The sequence below is a fragment of the Halichondria panicea genome, chromosome 3, assembly GCF_963675165.1.
Source record: "Halichondria panicea chromosome 3, odHalPani1.1, whole genome shotgun sequence".
NCBI classification, from domain to species: Eukaryota; Metazoa; Porifera; class Demospongiae; order Suberitida; family Halichondriidae; genus Halichondria; species Halichondria panicea.
In genome coordinates, this window is record NC_087379.1 from 3,291,501 (window position 1) to 3,309,347 (window position 17,847).

General features: G+C 42.2%; 3 protein-coding genes across 4 annotated transcripts in view; 2 read left to right on the forward strand and 1 right to left on the reverse strand.

Moving 5' to 3' along the window:
- LOC135332946 (signal peptidase complex subunit 1-like) overlaps nt 1-3,246 on the forward strand; it is a 70,319-nt gene extending 67,073 nt beyond the window's left edge. The window contains exon 5 of the mRNA XM_064527881.1: nt 3,235-3,246. The gene's annotated coding sequence lies outside the window, so the exon portion shown is untranslated. The remainder of the gene's footprint in view (nt 1-3,234) is intronic.
- On the forward strand, nt 626-5,311 carry LOC135332937 (forkhead box protein J2-like). The gene is made up of 4 exons (XM_064527869.1): nt 626-1,178; nt 1,992-2,066; nt 2,781-2,876; nt 4,021-5,311. Exons 1-4 carry the CDS (start codon nt 819-821, stop codon nt 5,005-5,007), a joined length of 1,518 nt encoding a protein of 505 aa, XP_064383939.1. The 5' UTR covers nt 626-818; the 3' UTR covers nt 5,008-5,311.
- A 639-nt stretch (nt 5,312-5,950) lies between these two features.
- On the reverse strand, nt 5,951-17,825 carry LOC135332927 (GRB10-interacting GYF protein 2-like). 2 transcript variants are annotated; one of them, XM_064527860.1, is made up of 21 exons: nt 17,670-17,825; nt 17,078-17,333; nt 16,742-16,832; nt 16,235-16,462; nt 15,417-15,562; nt 15,003-15,053; nt 14,516-14,872; nt 14,095-14,311; nt 13,686-13,787; nt 12,824-12,945; nt 12,495-12,672; nt 11,657-11,837; nt 10,900-11,153; nt 10,498-10,745; nt 10,153-10,259; nt 9,892-10,036; nt 8,845-9,093; nt 8,637-8,733; nt 8,172-8,338; nt 6,455-6,637; nt 5,951-6,200 (listed from the first exon to the last, which is right to left on the reverse strand). In XM_064527860.1, the coding sequence occupies exons 1-21, from the start codon at nt 17,699-17,701 to the stop codon at nt 6,111-6,113; spliced, it is 3,501 nt and encodes a 1,166-aa protein (XP_064383930.1). In that variant the 5' UTR covers nt 17,702-17,825; the 3' UTR covers nt 5,951-6,110. The 2 variants fall into 2 exon arrangements, with proteins under 2 accessions (XP_064383930.1, XP_064383929.1); XM_064527859.1 differs by having other exon boundaries at nt 10,498-10,748.
- Between the last annotated feature and the right edge of the window lie 22 nt (nt 17,826-17,847).

Consider the following 17,847-nt stretch of genomic DNA (forward strand, 5'->3'; position numbering starts at 1 on the left):
TAGACGTACCATCAAAGTGGCATTCCCAGCATCCCCACCTGATGGATGTGCGCACTCATCCATCAGGTACCTACCTTTGACTTGAATAGGACCCAATTTTACGGTTCAAGGAAAGCTGTTTAATCCAACCAAAGGAACGCAACTTTAGTCTGCTTTAATATCACCCCACTTTTTTCCCATACAAAGATCTGTGGACACACAACGACAAAAATTCAAATTACCGCTCTCCCTGACGGGCAGTTACAGCTCAATAGCTTTGTTATCTGTTACCGTTCCTCAAGAGAAAGCAATAGTACACCACACAATATTGCGTAATTTCCTGGTCACTAAATGATGCGATCTAGTTCATACTTAAAGCTAAAGATCAACAGTTATGTGATATATTAGTTGGTTCTGATTAGGAAGAAATGAGTGGTATGACTTACTCCTTTGCACTCAATGAGAGAATAATTTACGCTGGTTTTACCCTATATATAGGCACTTAACAGAATACATGTACTACTTGTTGTTCAATATGAAGATATGTCTTCCAGCACTATATAAAACTGAGCTTTAATTTCAAGCAAGCAGCCCCGCCCCTACTGGAGTCATTTACCACATTCCAATAAGCTTCTTATAACAATATTCATTAGATCTACTTGCCCATCCCACCTTTTAGCTTATAGAGAGCTAACTAGCTAGCTCTAGTTTCAGCTAGTACACAGTATTGGAAAAGAATGGTAGATACAGTGAACGTGAAAGTCCAGTCACATTCTTCCCTAGTATAAAAGAGAAGTTTTTATCATTAAGATTTGTCAAAGAGAAAAGAGAGGGACTCAATGACTACCCAGAGTACCAAAAGGATGGACCTAGGGAACAGCCTAACTGCCATAGACTGGCTACCCAGGCTCACCTCAGCAAGGCCGGCAGGGAAGATGGAAGCACCCTCAGAACCCCACAGGATTTTGAAAACTCCCACAAGAAAGCCTCCACCTAGTCCCATTGACCTGACAGCTAGACTAGACCCCAATGAAGCTCAGGCCTACATGTGCCAGGATGCTAAACCACCTTACTCATATGCTGCCCTTATAACATTTTCTATCAACAGTTCTCCAAGGCGGCGAATGACACTGAATGAGATATACACTTGGATCTCAAGCAACTTTCCCTACTACAGAGATGCCGGTACTGGGTGGAAGGTATGTTAAGATGTCAACCACTCAGCTGTTCATAATTTATAGCTTGCATGACAAATAACATTATGGCTGGGTGTAGGTAGATCTATGTATATGCGAATCAATAATAAGGGTGTGTGTATAAGTACTATTTCATGTTGGCAGAGATATTGAATGGAAGTGGGTGTAGCTGCATGTGTGGTGGGGTGTGTCTGGGTGCCCACTTTGAGCTGTGTTGTATGCCCTAATACTAATCAACTTACACTAACTGTCACTTCCCTGGTTACCCTGCATATGGTTACCCTGCATTTGAAGTGGTTAGGATTTTAAGTATTCAGTTTGCCAAACCGTGCAATAACAAAACCACAGAATCCGTAATAACACAACATACTTTATTTCACGGACTCTTCATATACGGGGTACAAATTTTAAGAAACCATCACTTGTGTCATAATATAATATGTCCAAGGCAAGCTGTCTTAAAACTGTGGAGTGCCTATGCAGACTGGTAATTGCTATACTACTGTAACCTTCTTTAAATGAAACTTAATATGGGAGCCATAACATGAGAAGTATGTAGTGATCACCCAAGACAGTTGCTACTGTATACTGTTGTTGTAGGCAGACCAGGTGCCCAGCTGCCTAATGCTTTCACTTCCTTGCATATGAAAAGGACTTGATTTCTGACAGGATTCTAGTGTTGGTATAGAGATTAGTGTGAATATCAGGTTGGGTGAGCTACTTACTGAAAGGTATTTCTCAGACCATTTACCTGGCTCCAATCAACCATGACAACTATCAGCTGTTCTGACTAGTCATTTGTTTCTCCTTCTACAGAACTCAATCAGACATAACCTCTCCCTGAACAAGTGCTTCCGTAAAGTGCCTCGGCCAAAGGATGACCCAGGAAAAGTGAGCTCACCCATACATGTAATGTACACACTGAATATTAATTTTGTTAATGTATTTCCCTGTATAAACTACATAAACTGGTGTGTACACAATGTGAGGATCCTCTAATGTTTACTATGAGTTGCTGTTGTGATTTTGTAACTGTGTCACACATAGCAATGTAAACCATGGTATTCCAGACTTGGCTTCACGATAATTATTGTGCTGTGTCAGCTTGTGTGGTATGCTTATTGAAGCCCTCAAAACCAGAACCACAACATTTTTGTGACCAGAATTCAAAGCACTGTGTTAGGGTAGAGCCATCTCCTATTCTGATGTGCCACTTTGTCTGTTATCAGTTGCCTCTATAGTAACTTCTTAAAAACGAGTTATAACGGTCGTCACTTGTTAACACCCATGGCAACAATTCCCACCTTGATGTGGCCTAAGTTGTCACTCAATCACACCAGCTATGGTGGCACCTCAAAGAATGCAGGGGTGTGGTGGTAGAAATCATCTTCAAAATGTGTAGGATATAATTTTAATTTGAAGGAAATTCAACGCTATCTGTTGATACTCCTGAAATTATTTTGTCTTATTTCATCCCTATTGTGTATGTGGTTCTATCTACAGTGTAATGTAGTGTAAGCAGCTCTTAACAATTACCAGTAATTATCACCACGACAAAGTAGTTTACAGTTACACAACGTGGATCTGTTAATTTCTTGTGTGCAGGGCTCGTACTGGGAGATTGACCCCACTCCTCTGGAAGAGAGCGGAGATTCCATCTCACTATCAGGGTTCCCACGCAAGAGGAAGATCAGTGAAAGAGTGAGTGCTGAAGATCTGTACAGCCATCTTAGTTTAAATATTCTGTTACATACTTTTGTGTAGGATGGAAAGGTGCACGATAATTGCTTTCCTGCGGTACATTTCAACATCTGTTGTAGACATGCAAGGGTGTACATGGTTCTGCTGCTGTGTTCATAGCAATAAAATGGCCATATGCTTCTTCATCATGCAATGTATTCTTGAATAGTTTTGTAACAGTATATACACATGTAGGTCACATGAGAAACTCCCACTCTTGTCAGCACTTGGTGTACATAGGCAATGTTGTTTCCAAGTCCAGTGCACTAGTTACGTGCAGACATGTGAACAATTTCCTGTCCTAAGTACGGCGTAATTAATAATCAGATCACATTTCTTGCCTTGCTGATTCGAAATGTATACTTTTACAGTTGCATCATTGTTCATAATATACCCTTGTAACAACATTCCATTAAAGCCCCATAGCAATGCCCCACTGTTTTGCTTATCACTTTTGTAACATTTTGAGCCTCGTGTGGTTCTTCTCGAATTGACACAATTAAGAAGGGTATACGTTGGTATGGAGTTAAACAGTATTCAGATAGAATAGCACTACTGTCGATGTAAACTCGTAGTTATACCCACCAATGAAATTACACTGCCATAGTGGATACGAATCAATTTGATTCTGCACATTGGTCGGTAATTGTGTGATTCTAGAAGGCATGACTTTAGTAAGCTATTGTACATGTTTCCAATATCTCGTATACATTAATTTTGCACTAAAAATTGGGGGGTGTTCAGTTCGTCTTGATTTGTCTAGTGGCCCCAGGCTGATTACTGACATGTGTGGACTTATACATGTTATGTAAATTCATGAATGTGAGAGTGTGTGGGTGAAGTGTCAAGCATTGCAAGGTTGGCTTGCATACACAGTGAGATTCATTTCATACCTGGATACTGCAACAAACATATGATTATGTGTCGGTTAGTTATTCATTGCAGCTCCATTGGATGTTCTAGACTTACTGCAAGCTTCCTGTGAATACTGAATATGTTTATTGCATTCACAAAATTGACATATTAATTATATATACCGTACTCACTGACAGTTACTGTACCGTATAGGTGTGAAAACTGTCTAATATAATCCACCATCCTGTAGCTCTCCTCTTCTGAAGATGCCAAACAAGAGCCAAAAGATTACAAGACCAAAACCACTCCAATTAAATGGAACGAGTCTCATCTGAGACAAAGCTCATCTCCGACTCTAGCAGAGCTAAACACTGACCCCCCACGAGCCAAGCGACCAGCTTTTTCAGCCGCCTACAGCCCTCCATCCCACCACACACACCCATACTCTACCACAGTATCGGACAGCTCAGCTACCACTCTATCTCTGCCAACTATGGCCTTCAATGACAAAGAAGGTCTTGACGAGCTCAGCTCATCTTTCAGAAGTTTATACAAGTCCCTGTATAGTCAATCAATGGCGGAAGGTGCATACCTCAACGCAGATATCTTACCGCACATACCAACCCAGGAGTTGGGTGTCTCTTCTGATTCTAGTAGCATCCCTCTTGGCGCTTCAGCCACTACTCTATTAGGTGGCAACGAAGGAAACCATACGGAATTTTTGGGTCTCATGGATAGCTTTCGTGATATTGCTGATGCCAAAACATGGGATAAACTTGACCCTGCACATATTCAAGGTTTACTTGATTCCTTCAAAACTGGACAGCATGACAAGTTCGGATTGGACGCAAAGACATATGCAGATGTGCACGCTTCATTCAACCAGTTTGTATCACAGCTGAGCAATCGATTCGTAACTATCGGCAACACATCAAGCCTCAACAATTACAGCCACCATCCACTGGGAGGAGCACCACCCATGGGCCATCACAATGGTGGTGGACACCACAGCTACCAAATAGACACTGGAATATTATCTCCGGTTCAACTAGGGGGTATTAATCATAACTCTCCGCCAGAGTTCAATCCATCCCCAATGTACCCTGGAGCCGGGGCCTATGGAGCCTACAACACAGCCACTCTCAGCTCACTAGCACAACAACCAAACCATCACAGAACTGGCCTAGAGATGTTTGAAGATGTCGAAGATGATTTTGATTGGTCAAAGCTCATGTAATTTCTGTTGTATTTTACAATCACATTTTAAGCCATGTACATTATACATTTGATTTTAACACAGGCATGCTGGTCTTTACTGGTATAATGCACTATAGTTTTCCAAGATATTTTTTATTTCAAAAGTAGATTTTTTAACCCTTAATTTATTTATGTATTATATGTCAACTGGTGCAACCATCTTCACTTATAGTATAATGATGATATATATAGTCAAGTAGACATTATGATATTTTTCCATTCTCGTCACATTTTGTTTCACATGATCCATGATTATTTACTATAGTACATGTACAGGTATAGAATGACCTCTTGATCGTATAGCGTGTAATTTTCGTGGTTTTCGTGGTTGGAGGTCTGCATGACCACAAATATTTTACCCACAAATGAAGCGACCTTGCCTACCTTTACCTGCAGTGCAAGCTCCAACCACAAAAATATTACCCACAAAATGTCTCAATATTGCTGAACCACGAATATTTTATCCCCCGAAAATTACCCGCTATATGGTACATGACTGTAAATTAAACTATGGCTGTACCCTGCATGTATATACAATGTGATGACTTCGTAATTATATACACACATGCGCTATATATATTATAGGGGTTGCTTACAAGTACCATGCAGTATAATAATTATATACCGTATAGCGGGTATCCATTACAAAGGATTTCGCGGATTTTATTTTCGTGGTCTGAGTTCCAGCCTTTTGGCGCATACGCACATCAACATGCAGCTGTACCTCCACACCGTTAGCCTCGAATCCAGGCCTAGCCTATAACGGTGAGGCACCTCTTATTGTCGATAGGTGTGGTCAATAATACTGAACACGCCTACTATTCAATAAAGATATAAATTTTCGCGGTACAGTCTCAATCCGCGAAAACCGCGAACATTTATACCCTTGAAATATACCCGCTATACGGTAGCAGAAAAACCAATTACTTGGTGACAAGTGCCAGCAAATTTGCTGCACAGTATATACAATGCCGCATAAAATTATACCAACAAAAAGAGAATTCATTATAATTGACAGATCAAAACAGAGTCAGTCAGACACAAATTAACAATCAGGTCATATAATCATCATGCGCATGGTGGTCACATTGTGTCCCTGACTGATTGTATTTCACCCATGTTAGGTCTCTCCGCAGCATTCACTGTGAACCCGAGCAGGGCAGCAGCATTCACCTGCGCCAGTAAACATGTACATGTACATGACATTGTGCCGTGAGTTAAAATAAAGGGTGGCTAATATTGATTCTGTACTGCAAGTAAAGTATACTTGGTTGTCAAGAAACAAAGTACAATGTAGATATAATTATGTTATTGCACGTCAGTATTACTAAGACACCATAACGCTGACCTGAATCAATATGACAGCCCAGGTATAGTACGTAGAGCTACACAGAATCACTACTATCTCAACTATATTACAGTTGTACCTTCTGCATCTTCTTTTTCTTCTTTTGTTTGGCTTTCCCTGCTCCTGTTCCACCCCCCTCTTCCTGATCACATGACTTGGTGGGCACACCTCCACTAGATGGTGCTCCACCAGAGGAGGTACGAGTAAGTGAGTCATCTCCACTGTGACTGGATGTCCGATCACGTGACCTTGACTTCCTTGTCTAGACACAATGATGCAGGTGTACAGTATAACCACTATAGAGCACTGAAGTGCTAAAAGGTAGCTGAGATAACGTGTCTCATAACTAGAGGAGCGTTGTAAGGATGTCACTAGCAACTAATAATTATATACCAATGTATAAAAAGCAGCAACCTAGAAAGAAGGGTGCTGCAATCACGACCGAGACAGCAACAAATTACGCATTTTGGTCAATTTTTAATGCTTATTTTATCAAATAAACGCTGAGATTTCAACGGGGATTGTATAGGTGGCGAGTTAATTGTGTAATATGCGGCATGATCCATGTAGCTGCTCGCATTAACTACAGTAGATAGTACTACATGTGTCTAGCCAACGTGCAAGCTTAGCTTTTGCTACTAGTAGCTGACAAAGATTTGTTGATAAAGTTATGATTATATAATCATAACACAGATTTTGTCAACAAATGTATACATAAATTATGTCTCAATGTTTATACGCAGCATTTTAGCAGCTAGGTTAGCAGACCCAGAATACACAAACAGACTAACACACTGACAGGCTACTTACATGTACAACCTGCAGTTACATTAAAGGTCCTAAGATTGCTAGATATTTTCATGGCAGCATGCACTGCATACATGTACAATGTATGTATACAGATGGCAGTTTTTTAAACCTTCTGACCACGAGGGCGTAGCCCGAGGGAGAGGTGTGGTTTACTGTCAGGTACAGATATACATGTACACTGTATACACCATATCCACTTTCATCATACAGTACAATACATACAGAATGATGGTTTGTAATTCACATGCACCTTGCCTGCTCAGGCAATACATGTACCCGGAGGAGGTCCGACATGCATGCACGAATCACTACAAGTTCAGTGCATTGATGTAATTGCGGTCACGTGATAATGTCCAGGCCAATGAATGTAGTGATTTGTGCACGCATCTCGGACCTTCTGACATGTACCTAGTCTGGGGGCCATACCTAACATCTCGGGGTCAGTGATAATGTCTAAGCCACAGTGCACTGACCCACTGACTGAACTTGTAGTGATTCGTGCACGCATTTCGGACCTCTTCTGACATGTACCTAGTCTTTTTAATCCAGTATTGCCACTGTGGAATTTGGATAGTGCCAATGAAATGAGAGTATTTCTACATCTACTCCTTCTTTAAATCTCCAATGCCGCAAGTCACTAACTAATCAAGAGCACACGGAAATGCTGCAAGAGTCTCCAGACCTTTTCTCCCCCCCCCCCCCCCCTGAGAAAAAGTCTACCCAATCCGTTAATAGAAGAGGATAGTCAGGGTCAAAATTCTTAATTAAAATCTGCTTCCGGAGGACTTAATACCATTCCAATCATCTACTCTTTCTTTGTTACCTCCAACCACAGTGCAGTTTACAAGGGTTGGAGGTACTAAAGGAAGATTAGACGATCGGAAATGCAATTAAAATGTCCTCCGGAAGCAGATTTAATTGATCTTGACTAGCCTCCTCTGGCCGGTTAATATATGTTTCTCGCTTTATTAAACATATCCACCTACTTGGCTATGTTGTTGCGGCTGTGACAATGGTTTGACTTTCTGTCTTTTGTCAAGGAACTGTTTGGCAAAGTCATGTGCATCCTTAGTCTCCCCCAGGTATGATTTGATGTAGTCATGAACTTCATACACGGAGTCCACCTCCAGTAAGAAGCTGATAAAGGTGGCCGCTGAAAGTGAAAAAAATTGCAGAAACAGATGATGTGAGAAAAACACACACAGTTTGTGCGCAACTGTACATGTATTATACAGTGCAAACATGAAACTAACTACTTACAGTACATGTGGCCACACTGCTAACAGTTACAATAGAAACAGATGTGTCAGCATGAACGTACTGATACTGCAAGCAGTCGCCATATAATTATTGCATTACGTGTACAGTGTATGTTACTCTACAGTAATACTGCATGGAAAACGTTTTAAATTTACAAATGTTACTGACTTGAGTTGAGTATCCAAACTCACCATCGACATCTGTGTTGAATTTCCTTAACTCCACTTCACACCAAGAGTTGAATTCTGAGCTGGCATCGTTAGAGGACAACAGTCGACGAAGGTTCTCCTATATACAACAAGGAAGCATTGTGCAAAATAATGCAGATAAGCCACTCACATACTCAAAATCTAATTAACTACAATGTAATTTTATACACAATGATACAGTGAGTTTCACCTCTTCTTTATTGCCTGGCTTCTTTTTTTTACTGCCCTTTTGCCTTCCACCCTCACTGGAAGGAGCAGGGTTGTTCTTGGCCTCCAGAGCACACTCCTCCCAGAATGACATATCGTCTTCATCATCATCATCATCGTCTAGCTCAGCAGTGAATGAAGGTAGCTTCTCTCTCTTTGCCTGTGAGTGGGACGGAGGAGTGTGGGGTGGAGGCCATGTCTGCTTGCTCTTGGTGGCACTGCTCCAAATACCCTATAAGCGTGTGGAAGGCAAAAACTTAACTACAACACTAGCCAGCTCATGTACGATGCAAGACTAACCGCAGTATTGTTGAAAATAATGTGCTTTGAAATAGAAAAGCAGTTATAACCACCACCAAAACGTCATCAGACCCACCTACTCCACCTACTACACATAGTTTAAGAAACACAATAGTATTCTATGCAGAAAGAACGGAGTGTGAATAAAGTAATTACACATGGTATATAAAGCCCCACTGTGGATAAACTGATGATCTACATATGCAGCATCTGAACTAATCACAAAGCCAGATAAGAGCTGGAGTTACAGCAAGCCTTATGTTGCGAGACATTGAAGGTGATTGACAGACAGTTATTCAGAACGATTCAACTGCTATCAACATGACAGCCATTGATAAAGCAAGGGCTTTTGATAAAGATTAGCTGGAAGAACACGTGCAGTATGAGATAAACGCATTTTGTAGAAAATGATTTATAATTTTTTGCTTTGCGTAGAGCAGTCTGGCAAAAGTAAATATTATTTGGGGTACAGGGTGTCACACAGGATTTTGAAGTAGAGGGGGGAAACAAGAAAAGTAACTAGAAAATGTTGCTAAAAAAAGGTCAACTGTTATTTCAATACCCTTGTTAGTACGTAAAATTGCCAACTATGGACCCCAACTACTGTAGTACCTGAATGCAAATTTTAGGGGGGGGGGTTGGAGCTAGAGGGGAGATATCCCCCATTTCCCCTCCCCTGTATAACACCTTGGGGAACCTTTTAGAAGTATAACGTACAGTCGTACAGTACCTTAGGTTTTTGAGTAGCCTTGCCAGAGAGGGAAGCAGTCATGGCACTGACGGTTGCCTGCTTGTATATGTCAACCTCTTGCTCTTGTTGGATCTCCAAAAATGACTTTGGCTTACTCACCGCCTTCTTCCCACCACTGGCCCTTCTACATTGGGGATAATCAGAAACAATTGCTGATTTTACCACTTGTATACACATTCAGTGTTAAAATACATTGCACATGGGTTGAGACTCACACACGATTGAGAGTACCTCACTCACCCTTGTCCAATGGGAGCAACTGCTCCGACAGCACTGCTCCAGCCAGACTGCTGGACCCTGACCTGCTGGGACTGGTACTGCCCCCTTAGCAAATCCTCACGTTGACGCTGCAAAATGAAGTCCATGTACATGTGTAGTGTATCAAAGGTTAAGTAAAACTGCAATGTGATACTGTAGATAGTAGAACAACAACAGTATACCACTCACTCTATCAAACAACCATACACCTCACAACATGTTCTAGAAACACATGTACAGCATACTGTGGTATATGTACATATTTAATATAACACGTACACATAAATGTAAGGAGCGGCTTTGCTAATAATTATAATAAGTGGCTACCTGCTCCATGGCTTGAGCCTCCTCTTCCTGCTGTATCTGCAGTAACGATGGACCAGACTGTCTACCCTGGGCCAACACTTGATGGGAGGCAACACTGTGCTGTTGCTGCTGCTGCTGCTGCTGCTGCTGTAGCCAGGCTTGCTGCTGTCTGAGAAGAGCTTGCTGTCTATCTCTTTCTCTCTGAACTAGCTTCTCTTGCTCGAGTCTTTGTTGCTCGTTGGCCTGCTGTTGTAGAGCCAACCGAGTCTCTTCTGGTATGAGGGGCGTAAGGACAGCATCACATTTACATGCAAACATAGAAAATAGTTGCATTCTACACACAGTGTACATGCATGTGCTACTACAAGATTGCATCACTATGATGAAACTTCATTTACCAACAGTAAGTTAAACATCACTCACCATCTCTCTGTCGCTGTCTCTCCTGCTCCTCCCTGAGTCTTGCCAGTTGCATCTCTTCAGCTGCTCTCCGCTGAGCCTCCATTTTGGCCTTAGTCTCAGCTTCTTTACGTCGAGCCTCTTCAATCATTTGCCGTTGTCTCTCCTCAGCAAGCTGCCTCTGACGCTCTTCTTCCAACTGACGTTGTCTTTCTTCAAGTAGCTTCCGCTGGTGCTCTTCAGCAAGCTGTCGCTGTCTCTCCTTTTCAACACGGCACCTGAATTTATATGTAGCTATAAATAAATTTGTTATGCACACATAATTATACAATTATACGTGTACATAGATTATATGATGGGACTGCATCAGTACACCATAAAATTATGACAGTCAAATAATAAATGACCGACACACAAGGTAAAATTCCCTCTTAGGCTCATGGGAAAATCACCCTACTACATGTACGTTTAAGTTTAAACCCACAATGCAAAAACAATTCACATGAACGTACAGTACGGCAAACAACACTATACACTTGTAAGCTCACATGAAAATTTCTATACACTACAATACTGTAAATGTACACACACGCACACACACTCACAGCGTAAATACGTTATAGTTATTGACTGGTTGCCTAGTAATTATACCAACCTAAGCCTCGGGCTACACCCTCAGCACTGGTTGGTTAACTTACAAACCAGTCAAAATAACATATTTTATGTACAATTTCATCTGGGCAATGCACAATACAACGACACTGTATACTAATGTGCCCACCTTTCCTCGTCTTCCTTCTTCTTCATCTCCAACTCCGCCTGTCTTCTCTGCTTCTCTCGAGCCTGTTCCTCTGCCGCAACACGTCGTGCCTCCTCGTTACGGTCATGTCCTGAGGGTATGCGATCCCAGACAACCTTATCTGCACCCGTAATGTCAGGCCACTGGTCCTCAGGAGACTCCGCTGAAAAACAGTTATAGTATGTGCTTGGGTTGTTTCATGGGTCAAAGCATACGTTGTAGGACACCTCAATCATGTATATGGGACAATTACCATGCAGTACACCTAGTACTTGACCGTGCATTGAGCAGGATGGCATTGAGTGTCCCCGTGTCATGTATATGGGACAATTACCATGCAGTACACCTAGTACTTGACCGTGCATTGAGCAGGATGGCATTGAGTGTCCCCGTGTCATGTATATGGGACAATTACCATGCAGAACACCTAGTACTTGACCGTGCATTGAGCAGGATGGCATTGAGTGTCCCCGTGTCATGTATATGGGACAATTACCATGCAGTACACCTAGTACTTGACCGTGCATTGAGCAGGATGGCATTGAGTGTCCCCGTGTCATGTATATGGGACAATTACCATGCAGTACACCTAGTACTTGACCGTGCATTGAGCAGGATGGCATTGAGTGTCCCCGTGTCAGTTTCAACTGATAATTACATGTACAATGTACATGCTGATGCATTCCAGGCTTATATTATATTGCCACAGCAGACATCACAACTGTTCTGTTTACTTGATTTGCTTTGGTTGCTACGTACGTAACAGAGTACAGTACATACAATGTACACTGGTGAAAAGCAGTACATGCACTGCACAAACCTTTACTGTTGGAGTCCCCCCATATGGAGACTGGCTCTGAGCTTGTGGTTGTGGACGGGGCAGTCTGAGTCACATGACTAGACTGCTGAGTTGGCAATTTTGACCCTGGCTGAGTGGGTGTGACTTGTTGCTGTGCTTTCATCATCTGCTGAATCATCATCTGTTGCTGCATAAGGAGCTGCGCGTGGAAAGGAAACATAATTCCGCACAAAAAATACAAGTAAATTCAGGACAAACAAATGCATCTAGCGAAATAAATTAAAGAGTTTTACAAAAATGCAAACGCACACTACGGCTACAATTACAGACTCTGTAGTTGTACAATGAACCTGTTGTGGCTGCTGTGGCTGCTTGAAGAGAGCCTGCCAAAACAGCTCCCCTGGTCTGAGGGGAGGGGGTACTTGACCACCTGGGGCAAATGGTGGACGGCCCCAAATACGAATGATCTGACCTGAGCAAGTACAGACAACAAATCAGCTGTTAATTCAAAAATACAAGTAGATTTGTAGACACATAACCTGGTTTATGTGACGTTTGTACACCGTACATGTACATGCAGCAGTTGCTTCTAAAGCAAACACACACAAAATGAAAGAACCAAAGGTGCTAGTGAAAGCTTTACGACTACATGTAACAAAGGGGTAAAGCTTAGCTAGCTGAATCTACTTAATTAATTTTGCAGGAAATTATGCAAAAGAGTAGAAATTATCGACCATGATTATCGACCATACATTGTAATAATGGCTGCTAAACCTTTTGACAGTGCAGCTTTGTAGGTCGATTTTTTCTGCTTTTTTTCACTGGTGCAACTACCAATAACTAGCGCTCTAATGCAGAGCTACATGCAACTAATAAGCAACGTTCTCTAAACAGATGCTATTGCTATGCACGATTCTGAAGTGACAGCAATGGCCTTCAATGTGAGCCAAACTAGGTACAACTCGAAAACGAAGCTTAAATCTACAAATTAAAATCTAAAAATCTATCTATACAGAAGCTCTTACACTCGTTTCACATTACATGTACATGTACAACCAGGAGTGCTGGTACAGCCATTGAGCAGTCATACACACACACACACACACGATTATACTAAGTACTGTATGCCTCTGGTGTATGTGCACCGAGGGATAAAATGTGTTATAACATATGTAAATGTATGCAGTGACTGTAATGTATAACGAAGCTCACCAAGAGGTAAGAAACTGACATCACAGACTCGTCGCACCATAAGGTCCATAGTGAAGTAGCCAGCATCAAACCACTTTTTCATGTCAGAGGAGCTGAATGGACCTATACAGTGGGAAATTGCAGAGTCCAGTACATGTAAACACATACTCTTGTGCTATTAGGCGTGGCAACAATATTGGATACGATACACATGCATGCACAAGTGTAGTGTACAGAGTGTACATACATGTACTACATGTACATGTATACCGAGATTACGCCCACCCAAATTTTGATAGCAAACTTTGAAGCAAATTAGCCTATGCAGGAACTTTCACTTAAAAGCGGGGGCGGGCACAATCTCGGTAGAATAGGGTATAGACATTGTATATACATCTTCTTTCATTCCCATGAGCAATTAGTAATTAACCTTGAAGTTCTCTCTGTGGGTCCTGATAGAGCCATTTGTCCATGTCTTCAGGATTCACAGGAGGGGGAGGGGCTGTTGTAGTGGGTGGAGCCATGTGGAGGGTGTGGGGGTGGGTAGCTGTGGAGGTAGTGGAAGTAGTGACAGGGTCTCGTGTGAGGGGGGCGGGGCTGGGGACAGGTGTTTCCTCCTCCTCAGTGGATAGGAGAGCCTCAGCAGCCTGGAGGGGATGACTTACTTGTATCATTTGTACATGGATGTACACATTGTATACTATATATATTATATATTATATATATATTGTATATAATATTATAGTATACTATAATTAGTCTTTTCTGAAGCTGATACAGTTGCCTGGGTTTGCTAAAAAACGTATAAACGTATAAACGTGTACATACAATAGATTTATACAGTGCAGTACCTTTTCAATCTGCTTCATGCGTTCATCCTCCACGCTGGAGGGGGAGGTCACATCGTGTAGACTGCCCTCCTCTGGCCTTGATGTCTCAAATGAGCTCACCGTCGCGCTATCTGCCGACGTTGCTTGCTCAATAGGAGAGTGATCACCACCAATCAGAGTATCACTCGGACTTTCTTCTCCAGTTTGTGAATCCATTTTCTCCATCACCTTGCGTCTAAACTCTTCTCTCACCACATGTGAAGTGTTTGGTAAAGGCTGTTTGTCATTGCTACTTGCTACAGAAGAGTAGCTCATATTAGTTCTGGTTGAATCCTTCTTTTGAGCTTTTGGAGGATTCTGCAACTGCAGCTTCTGCTCCTACATGCACACGTAGTACCATGAGCTTCAATGAATATATGTATATGTACATGTACATGTACATTGTATATGTCATGCCTTAGATTACACTGGATGCATAGTGTGCACGTTTACATGTGCTGTACAATACCTTTGACTCAGACGAGCTGTCCTTGTTTGGAGGTTTACCATGCTTTCCCTCCTGTACATGTATATCAGTAGCAATATCAACTACATGTACATGTACAATACAATGCACGTATAGCCATGGCTATAACCTATTTCACAAGAAATTCTTCACAGGTTATCTGAATATCATGCAAGAGCACGAGTGACAACCCACGTGTAGTGACTAGACAACTTGCACTCCCAAAACTGTCACTTTGTACAGAAAGCAAACATCACACTTCACCTTGTACACTACATGTACGCTAACATGTACACAACGTACATGTAGAAGCCACCCACATGCATTTCTACAGTGTACAGTACACGTTCAATTATTTGTACGAGATTAAGAAATATATCACAGTGATAATTTACATATACATGTACTGTAGTGCACCTTGTGAGTGCTGAATTTTCCTGAAGAATCGAAAGTGCCTACAGAAGAGATGGTAACTGCATCGTCACTGGCCCACTCTGGCAAAGCTTGCCATTTCTTCTCGCCCTGGCCATCCTTGTCCTTCCAACCTGCTGACGGTGGCTTGCCTGCAGTCGGGATGGGGATGGGGTAGACACACTATACAGATGCATAGAAAAATCATCTTTAATGACAGGCTTCACAATGTGACGACTCAGCATTACATAAACTCATTGCTAAATAGGAGTGGGCGATAATAGAAGGACGCACACATACACATGCCCATCAGTGCACAATGTGGCTATAAAGTATCATGTGAACCATGCAAAGCAATACAATAAGTGACATGTTAATTCAGTGCACTGAAAGCACACTTTGAGATAGCCAATACAATACTTTGTGTGCATGTTTAGACTTATCTTAACTTGTGCCACAAACCCGCAATGTAAGCAGTCGTACGTACCAAAGTGGGCATGTTCATCACAGAAACAATATACATGCCGTACAGGTAAACTAGAGTACTGAGTGCAGACTCTCAGCATTAATTTGGGGTTTAGCATAATCTAACGAGCAGACGTCTTTTCGGGAGTACTCGTTTAGTAGATCTAAATGTGGTAATCCCGTATGGTGTAATGATTTACTAACAAAACCTGGTAACACTATGACAGTCAGGTGAGCAGACTCAGAATACACAGACAGAACGATAGACAGACTGACCGACAACAATAACCAGTGGCGCTGCAGTGCGCCTCGAGTTATTACAATACCTCGAGTTATTACAAGCAATCAACATGCCTAACCTGGGCTTGGAGGGGGGTGCCAGTGATTGCCCCATTCCTCTTCCTCTGACGTGCTCGGATTACGCCAGTTCCCATCACGAGAGGCCCTAGACATGCCAGCACGCCCACCACCAGCAAACCCACCACCACGACCTTCTGACCACTCCCCTGAAGCACGGTTTCCATAGTAAGCAGCTGAGTGGTCTTCGGGGTAACTAGTACTGCGATGGTAGTCTCCACGACCTCTACCTGTATAGCGGGGTTTCAAAAATTGAGCATGTCATCCATGGATACATAATTATGCATTGTGTGTGAAGTTCAGACAAGTGTGACAGTGAGGAGGTTCAATGTCACAATCGGCCAGTGTACAGTGTACAACAAAGAGTTTTCAATATACATTACACATTCTAACAACAGTGCAGTAAGCTTATTGCATGTGCAGATCGTACAGTATAAAATACGTCTTGTACTAAATACAGTACATGTACATGCATTTTTAACTGCTCTATAATGCAGCCTATGACTCACCCCTGCCCCTGCCTCCTCTGTTGGGGTAGTAACCTCTTGCTGATCTGATTCCATACACAGTCCCACTGTTCACACCACCGGATATAGCGATCTACATGTAACATGTACAAGAAGAGAACACAGTGCTACAGGACATTCTCAGGTATGCACACTGCGTCGGTGGTGGTTGGTACTAACTACATGTATTTCCAGACAAAAAAATAATCACCTCTTAGGCCTAGTTTACCACATGTTAGGCTGCATAAGGAACACAATTGGCTAAATTTCCCCACTACGATACATTGTACATTGTATCTATCTAATGATAAATCTGGTATCTGAACACAATAGTCGTACCTGTTCCTCCTCTGCGAGAGGGATGAATGCAAGTGGAGTGACCACTTCAATGCGGGTGATTGTGCTGATTGTGGGCAGGTCATTGGGAGGGGAGAATTCATTACTGTACAGCTGCAGCAACTCCTCTTTGCCATAGCGATACTCGGCCAACTTGAAGTGTAATTTTTTTCCAAGAGGAGTGGTGGGAGTAGTGGTGGACGGAAGTTTGGTGGGGGAGGGGGGACCAGCCGGGTTACCACTGGACAGGGACCTCACCCTGCAAGGAATAAACATTGATTTTGAAACACAGCAGCACAAAGTGAAGGCAGGCGGTGGTCTGCCTAGGCGAGAGTCTCCTCGTGGGACGCATTGCCGACTGATCCCAGGTCACACTAGTGTTTACATGCACATAGAATACACGTGCATGCACGACAATAATGATATTATGCTTAATTATAAGTACATGACATGTTTGCCCCGATAATCACACTACTATATTGGTGCTCCCATATCTACCCAGCAGCATGCACTTCTTGCCATAAAACTAATTAGGTGCTCCTTATTTGGAAGCAAAACAGTACAGCTGCAATCTGGGAGCAATTTATGGACTCACCATTCAGGACCGAAGTTCATTGTATCAGCCATAATAACCTTCAACACACAGGTGAAAAGGATATTTTGCTTGACGTTTTGAAGAGAAAACCAAAGTTCAGTAGTGCAGACTCGACAATGTACATGTGCATTCACTGTCAATTACTCTATTTATCCGAAACAAGATTTCCGTTCACAAT

Excerpts from the sequence above, each read along its gene's own strand:
- LOC135332937 (XM_064527869.1), top strand. The coding sequence starts at position 819 with ATGACTACCCAGAGTACCAAAAGGATGGACCTAGGGAACAGCCTAACT. Across the intron at positions 1,179-1,991 it reads ATGCCGGTACTGGGTGGAAG|AACTCAATCAGACATAACCT; the intron begins GTATGTTAAGAT and ends CTCCTTCTACAG. Across the intron at positions 2,067-2,780 it reads CAAAGGATGACCCAGGAAAA|GGCTCGTACTGGGAGATTGA; the intron begins GTGAGCTCACCC and ends TCTTGTGTGCAG.
- LOC135332927 (XM_064527859.1), bottom strand. The coding sequence starts at position 17,701 with ATGGCTGATACAATGAACTTCGGTCCTGAATG. Across the intron at positions 16,833-17,077 it reads CTCTCGCAGAGGAGGAACAG|ATCGCTATATCCGGTGGTGT; the intron begins GTACGACTATTG and ends TGTTACATGTAG. Across the intron at positions 15,054-15,416 it reads GAAAATTCAGCACTCACAAG|GAGGGAAAGCATGGTAAACC; the intron begins GTGCACTACAGT and ends ATACATGTACAG.